Below are 8,790 nucleotides of genomic sequence, written 5' to 3'. Positions count from 1 at the left end.
AAATGTACGATAGATTACTCATGATTTATTTTTAAATAGTATACGATTATTGTCGGTCAAATATATAAAATGGCCCTTCTTATTGTCTATGTGATCGTATCCAAACCACATAATAAAATGTTTACTCATCTGGTGCTTAAGTCGCGTTGAAAAGCTTTTTCCACATTAGAATACAAATTTGTAAATACATACCGAAAAATCGAAATCACGATATTTATTCTTTGTTAGAGTAATCACCGCCGATGGTCTATACAAAAATTATTAGTCATATCGACGTTTTAGTCATGAAAATATGATGATCGTTTTAAATTAATTGGATAGAGTAAAGTAATCGACCATAAATTATTTACTGGATACCAGCATATAATACACGGAATTGCATTTCACCATATTCTTATTATAGGATTGATGTATGTTGTTCTTACCATTTCATTAAATCCAACTTTTAAGAAAAATTCATTCCAGAGGATTAAAAATTTATTTATATCAGTTTGAGCAACCTTTTCTTGTAACAGCTTTACTTAATGTTTATTGGTTTAGGATTTTATTGTTACTGAAAATGGAACAGAAGTACCATACAAACAACGTCGAAATACTCATGCTCAAACATCTAATTTAAATAGTCATTCGGGATCCATGTCTATAGAATCATCTCAACGGATATTGCCTAATGAACTAGACGATATTTCGACAGATTTGTATGCTCCAAATTTATCGTCGTCATCATCATCATATGGACAGATTACTTCAATAAATAATCCATTTCGTGAACAATCCCAACTTGAACATAATGAACAAAATAATGATAATCATGCAAACGCTGATTATGATAATGATGATGATACAGATTTTACCCGTTATATTCCATATAAACGAGGCAATTTCTTCAAATTACGAATTACTGGCTTAATTCTAATCTTAATTACTAGTTTGATATGTTTAAGCTTAACTGTACTAATTTTACCAGTTGGTATTGGACGTTTATTGTTATTGAAATTAAGCGGAACTGGTTCTACATCAAAACATGATGTTATCGCTTTAGTCGGTGGATTCACTGTTCTGGGAATAATTCTCCGTCTAGCTCCTTGGTAAGTTCTCTTCTCTAAATATTCATGTACTCCATTGACCATGAGCTTATAATGTCTATGAATGAATAGTAAGTTATGTCGAAATATGGCTAATGGCGCTACCCGCGAATTCAACTCAATAGCTGAAGAATATCTCAATGAATCTATTTGCAGTGTGAATTAGGATGAGTTGTTTGAAAAATTATTAAACTAATTTATTTATGCACTATATTGTAGCTTGCTCTGGTATTTATTACTGAATGTATTAAGATTAGTTTCGTCAGTAATCTAAATAATTATAAATGTGTTCGTTAATTTGAGCCATGTTTAATACTATAAGTTACCTGAATTGTAGGGTTCACGACTCAATATTTATTTTGGTTTTTTCTAGTATAATATTTCTAGACTGGTTGCCTAAATACAAGTATCAACTGACTTTATTTGATTTTAGTGTAATCAATATCTAACACTGTAGTGTTTGCCTGAGATTTAGACATAGAGTATAAGGTAAGCATGAAAAATCATTTAAGGAGGTAGTAAATCTTTATCGACTAAGATAGTTCAGACATATATTTCTTATGCGTTCATCCACTGACTACCTCGATGCACATTGATGGGTACTGTATGAGTAACTTAAAAGGAAGCTAGCAGAGGTAGCTAAATCAAATCATAGTATCATTTCATGAAGATTAGCTATTGGACTACCTAGTTGGGATCAACGTGATTATCGTAACAAATGCTTGAAGAATAAGTTAATTAGCTCAAAATCGTTCTCAGTGGCTCAAATACATGCACTATTCAGCTTCCCTTGATTCCTGAGTTTATGAATTAGTCTGATTTTGTTTTATTACCATTATTACTGTTATTACATCTACTATTTTAAAATTTACCCTGGACAATGTCACCTCATTGCTTAACCTGTTTAAACACATAAACGTTGACACAAAGAGACGCCAAAATATATATGCACCACACAAAATAGTTATCAATCAATTTATCCAGGTGCCCAAACCGAAGCAGGAGATTTTCTAAAGGAGCCACTCCTCGAATATTTGATCTAGAGGTCTAGTCCAAAGGGCAGAAGAGCAACGTTAAGAGATGCGGTCCTATGGTAGCAGGTGACTAAGGATAAATTCATACGCCATTTGTCCCCTCAGGATACTGAATCGATATGCATCACACATTTGAAATCAGGGTTTTCCAACTCTCTTAAGTGGATCCCCTATATCCACTAACCCGACTTACGCGCCGGACATTCGCTTTTCGCCCTCTCAATTTCGTAAACAACAAACCTGTTGTGAGAAGGCAGTGGCTACATACGCGTGGTCATATGACCATTTTGAGAAGAGAGAATCCCCCTCAACCGTACCAGGGCATTTGGAGGTTATAAATATACACATCAATAAACCCAATCTTTTTGTACGGATAAAGTTCGTTCAACCTCTTAATTTAACATGGTCTTTGTTTACTTAGTTACTGCGTTTCCTTTCATTCAAATTTAATTTACTACATCATTTACGTGATTTAACTACTTCAATGATTTGATCAACCAAATTTGTTTGCATCCGCTTTTTAATTAGTAATTTTACAAATAACACTAAACATCTATATTTAATTGCTTAATTCTCGAACTTACTTAATTCTTATTCTTAAGTAATAATTAACTGACTACATAATCTTATCTTAAAATTTGATTTTACATCTGTTAAGCTTCTAAGCGATTACTGTTTTAGAGAGGACACTATCGAATTGACCGACCAACATTTGGTGCTTGTTATTGATTTTAGACTTGATTAAAAAACTTACATTTCAGTGCAAAGCCTTGAAATGGGGAATTAATTGAAAAGAGATATTTCCTCGCTTAACTTTTCATTTTAAATGTCTCGATGGCAACACTTACTGAATGTCAATAAAAGTACCTTCTTAGTTATATATATATATATATATATATATATATATATATATATATATATATATGAGGGAAGAGGCTTACTGCATTACTCGACAAAATAGAAACGTTTTAACATTGAGAATTTTCAGAAGGGGTTTTGTGGAGATTTAGTATTTTTCATAGTTAAAAAGCGTGAGTCAATTGAAGCTAGACCACCATGGTCTAGCTTCAATTGAGAATTTTGTTTTTGGTCATGCATTTGCTTAACCTGTACAACCGTATGTATAATTATCAGGTGATTAGTGGTGGTTGACAGGAAACCCTGGATCTCAATTTCATGACACCTGGCATTGGTCAAGTGTAGCGATGAACAAATAATTGTTCACAGTTGTCTAAATAGCCAAAAGAATTGGCTTAAAAGTTTGGATCAGCAACTTGTACGTGGTTAAGGCCACAGCAATCTATCAGCTCAAATCCGATCCTTATATACAATAATTATATTCAATGTCATATACCAATATAAAATACGGTAAATGTTATACAATTATTCAGAGCTGAAATTGGAAATTATATTTTGCTAAGATAACAGGTTATTTAACATTTTTATCAAGTGTTGGGTTCTTTTCTGTAACGACATCCTTGAGTCCATTTTCTTCTAAATTATATATTCGCATGACCTATGTACTCTTCTCTGATTGGCTGTTTCCAAGTTCCCTATGCTAATTTCCTGTTTTCTGGAGTCGTTTTTGTTATTTCCTTATGTCCTGCGAATATATCACGTGACTTATCGCCAATTAAAACACCGACTTGTTGACCAGACCAATGACCCATAAACCAGCACGAGCGGCCTAGAGTCAATCAGAGTTCTTATTGCTCCATCGAGATAGTAGCTTCTCGCTTAACCCAACCGATTGAGTGCAAAACACTAATATCGATCTCCGCTATAAAAATCATGTATTTCAGGCATGCTTCATTTATATACAAGAAAATCAGAACCCATTATGCCATAAAACAGTAAAGAACAATCATACAAAATCACGACCAAAAGTGGCTATATATATATATATATATATATATATATATATATATATATATATATATTGCTCTTATAAGTTTCATTTTGATTTTTCGATTCACTGTTCTTAAGTTATGCTCAGTTTATTGATTACAGTCTCCCACATTCACAGACACTTTTTGGCTTGATCTCTTGTAATGTTATTTCTTATTTTATGGTGTGATGAGGTCTGTTTTGGTGGTATATAAGCCAAGTATGTTTGAAGTAAGTGAATCGCATAGCGGAAGCTGTCATTGGTTTGGTACAATACCAAAATTGGACAAGTAGTATGTCGATTGGCGCTTAAACCACGTGATAATAAGCCGGGCTTAAAGTCACAACATATAGTTACTCAATAGTTATGCAATAAGAATATATATATGTAAAATAACAGTCCACAAAAAGATCCTAGCAGTTACCAATCATTATTTTTCGTTCGAATACAACAGTTTTTGTTATCGCGTATACAAGAAGTTGCCTCGTTTCAGTTCGCCTTCGTTAAATGTTAGAATTTCTACCACACTGCTTCCTTCTTTTCGAGTTCAATCTCTGGGAATAAGTGTTAGTGTTATGTGCATCAGATGCCACCTAATCCATCAAGTTTGCAACAAATTCTGTTTGTATTAAAATAATTTCGATCATTTGAAATTCTTAACACAGAAACAAACTAAACATGAAATAGTCTTACAATAATTCCATACACCTCAAGCGATTTGTTTTCTTCACTAAGCAACATAAAATCCAGGAGTGATAGTCATTTCAAGAAAAAGTGGTATTTTATACACATTACATTCTAATAGGATATAATTGAAAATATTAACCTTGTACAGAAGAAAATACCTAGTTGGAGAATTAAAAGGAATACTCAGACAGAATTGTTACTTTAACCCATATTAGTAGATACAGACTAGCCATCTAGGATCTGTAAGACAACACCAATCAGTAGTGAGCGATGTCACTGGTAATGAGGCTCAAAACCAGTCACAATGGTGCAGGTGTAACTACTCTTTATTTTTCTGTAGATATTCAGTCCTAGTATCCTTAACCTTAAACCTTTTAACTCTATCTTTTAAAACCACATTCCTAATTTAATGGTTGAATTCATGAGTTAATTAAAGCTAGACCATCATGGAAAACCTGGAAGCACTGGACGGCCGTTTCGTCCTAGTATAGGACTCCTCAGCAGTGAGCATCCACGATTCCGCCTTGCGAGATTCGAATCCAGAACCTATCACTCTCGCGCACGATCACCTAACCACTAGACCACTGAGCAGGCATCCAACTATGTTGATGTCTGGCTTCAACCAATCCACGAAATTGAGCCACCGTCCACTATTGTCTTCAGTGAGTTACTATCTCACAAAAGACCTGGATGAACTCCGTTGGTTACGGCTTCTCATAAGAACTCCAGGAAATACCTCTTGAAGCCAGTTACTAGTAAACACATGATGACTATTATTCATAATGTTAAATCTTTCTGATTATGATTATTACCACATTATTTCGATTCCCTTGCTATTCATCTTGTCGTGCTAGTTTGGTATGGCAACTTGGACTAATACGTATTTGTCCCAGGCACGACGACGATTATAGCTGGCTAACTCTGAAGGACTCAACCCCGATAGGATCAAAACTAAATGGCCGTAGGCAGTCGACAAGAAACTGTACTCACTATTTTACTAAAACTTTATTCTCGATAACCATAAAACTTAAGCAATTGGATGAGGGTTCTGGAATATCATGGATTGATTAAAGTCAGACATTAACACTATTGGATGCCAGTTCAGTGGCATGGAGGTTAAATGTCTGCGCTCGAATGAAAAACCTGGATCGGAGTCTCAGATGCGGGGTTGTGGATGGTTACCGGTAAGGAGTACTAGACTAGGACAAAGGGGTCGACTGGTACTTCCAGGTTTTCAATGGTGGTCTAAATAAGATCAATGGGCAAGCTGACAAGTGAAATAATTCTTTTGAAAGAAAATAATTACACAAAATATTCAACACATTGATGCAACATACCATGTTAAAAGATCTAGAAAGGCGCCAGACGACAAGTCGGATAGATTTGGTAATGGTTTCCCACAAACCAACGAAGAAAAAAATCGATAAACCTGTGCATAAGGTAAATATATAGGATCTGGATCTCTTTTATTGATTTTACGACACTCTACACTTTCCCACGTAGAAGCTCGTTGGAGAACCTGAAATATGTTACAAGAGGATTTCACAATACTGGTTGTGAATACATTATGACTAATGATTTCTTACGGTGACTTTAATGTCTTACACTTACAATTCATAGTTGTTTGCAAGAAAAATACCCCTACAACTGGCTATACAGTACATTTCAGTGGAATTTACTAACTGAGTTTATATACATATAAGTCGCAGGTTGGGATCATCCTTGCCTCTCCACGTACTCCGATTTGGGCAACCGAGTAGCAGCATTTGTACTTACACTTAGAGTGTGCCTCAAAACCAAGTACACAAATTCGTATCTGGTAAATGACTCAACAATAAATGATAAATAACATTAATGACCTTTACATGATGTTTTAGGTTTGAGTAGAGAGTCTTTAGTTGCAAGAAATGGTCATCCAACATACTCTTTGCAGGTGAACATTGTAAAAAGATCTATAGTCCAACGGATTTTAATGCTATATCCTAGTTCTACTTATTGGAATATTACAGATACAAATTTTTGGTCATAAATGTCAATTACTTTTTAAAAATACAGATTGAACAGAAAGTGATCATGGGGCCTTACTAATAAACTATGCTAGGAATATGACTCAGCTTGGTATTGGGAGCGTTAATTATGAAAGTCAAAGCTCAGTCCAGGCGAAGATACAAACGAAGGCATAAGTAAAAGTCTTAGTGAATTGTCTTATGTTATTCTTTCAATCATATCAATTTCTAAATTATTTATCAAGCACAGGATTATGTACTCAATTTTCGATCATATTTTGTGGTGAGTTAAGGTAATTATACTACTCAGTTTCTGGAACCATTAAGCTACCTACTTATTACGGTAATAATTAGATAAAAGCATGAGGATATGCATTGCTATGTAAACGACATACTTCATTTAATGCCATACTATAATTATAGTATTCAGTACAGCTGTGTCTAGTTATTTGTAATAAAATCTGTGTAAAGAAAAAATCTGGTATTAAGTAATGATAGAAATTCTACATCAATTGATCCTTCAGGTTTGACTTCCGGAACAGTAATTTGTGGATCTAAAACAAGAAAAATTATTACGTTTGAAAGCACTGGTTAATACAAATTATTTCTTACCCTGTAAATTCTTTTCATTCACATCCATAAGACAAGCCATAAGTTCTCTTATCTAAAAGTTGATCAGAACTCTAGTGAATCAAATAAAGGTTGCTTAGTTATTATAAAAAAATAGCTTTTAGGACTGCATAAAATAATAACCTAGTAGAATGACATTATTAACAACCAAAACATTCCTCACGTAAACTTTAACGGAAGTTTGTAAATTCTTTTCCAGTTAATTGTAAGTATACTCCTATTCACCGGTTCTCAATGTTTCTTGTTCCTTATGTTTTTTGCCGTTTCGAACTCAACTTCATTGACTAATAATAATGTTAAGCAAAACTGTTTATAATATCGTTATTAATTGTAACTATGCCACTATCAGTTGATAAGAAGACTCAGAATATAATGAATTCCCTTTATACTGTAAATCTTACTGTGCTTGATTTGTTTAAATTCATTGAAGAACTAGGTTCTCAACTTATTGTACAAGTCAAAGGATTTTTAATTAGACCCAGGCTTTCAGTACAGCAAGAAACTAAATGCTGAAAAACGATCAGCAGCTAGTATTAGGTTAATATTTCTGCTTATCGGTGGTTATGAGTAACTGTTATCTCAGCGAAATCTAGGCTTCCTCTAAAACTCAAGGATCGGTAGAAATGTAACCTGTAAGTACATTGTTAATTGTAGTACAAATTATGAACCTCACTTTTAAACAGGGATTTTTTATTCCATATATGCAATAATGATAGGTTTGAAAATCATCATAAGGATTTCCTACCAACAGGTTGAAATATACTGGACATCAATTATAGTTAATCTGAACGTTATTAGTTCAGAAAATGGATTTTATTCAGCGATCAGTGGATTACAGTCAACGTTCAATCTAAAAAATCCGACTAAAATAGTTGAAGAACTACTTCCAGAAAAAAATATATTTAGTAGTTTCCAGGGGTATTACAAAAACCGATATTACTAAAAAAGCGTATCCAAAGAACGAAAACTTACCTCTGTTTTGTTTTTTGTCTGTATGAATTCAGCTAATTCACGTGTTGAAAATGAACGATCTCTAATAGAATTGCAATTTAAATAGAAATTAAGACTAACCTTTTTAACGCACTTAGTAATAAACTTAATTCAGAATCTGACCATTCTGATGTAACATGATACAACTTTGTTAAAGATGGAAGCATGGAGTATGATTTAGATAATATAAGGATTATCTTATGTTTTCGATGCTGAAATTACAAAATACCAGTGATTTATATGAAACTTCCGAAGCCAACAAGACGAAATAAATTCTTTGTACTTGGCTGTGAAGTGAAATAAATAAATAGTAGATTACAAAAGACAAATGAATACATTTTTTTAGTGTTCAAATTATACATAACTAACAGAATACTAAACTAAATATTACTTTAAAATATAGGTGTCAAAATAACTTTGTAATGTGTCAAGTTAGGAAATGGTGATAAGGCCAGGATACTTAACAGAAC

At 33.4% G+C, this 8,790-nt stretch overlaps 1 protein-coding gene across 1 annotated transcript in view; it reads right to left on the bottom strand.

The window, feature by feature from the left end:
• Positions 1-8,487, bottom strand: part of Smp_164820 (hypothetical protein) — a gene marked incomplete at its 5' end in the record, with an annotated part of 21,122 nt that extends 12,635 nt beyond the window's left edge. The window contains 2 exons of the mRNA XM_018799954.1: positions 8,302-8,362; positions 8,401-8,487. Coding sequence (XP_018653815.1) covers positions 8,302-8,362; positions 8,401-8,487 — 148 coding nt within the window. The remainder of the gene's footprint in view (positions 1-8,301; positions 8,363-8,400) is intronic.
• Between the last annotated feature and the right edge of the window lie 303 nt (positions 8,488-8,790).

The sequence above is a fragment of the Schistosoma mansoni genome, chromosome W (assembly GCF_000237925.1).
Source record: "Schistosoma mansoni strain Puerto Rico chromosome W, complete genome".
In the NCBI taxonomy this organism is placed as follows: Eukaryota; Metazoa; Platyhelminthes; class Trematoda; order Strigeidida; family Schistosomatidae; genus Schistosoma; species Schistosoma mansoni.
This window is presented reverse-complemented; position numbering and strand designations above follow the sequence as displayed.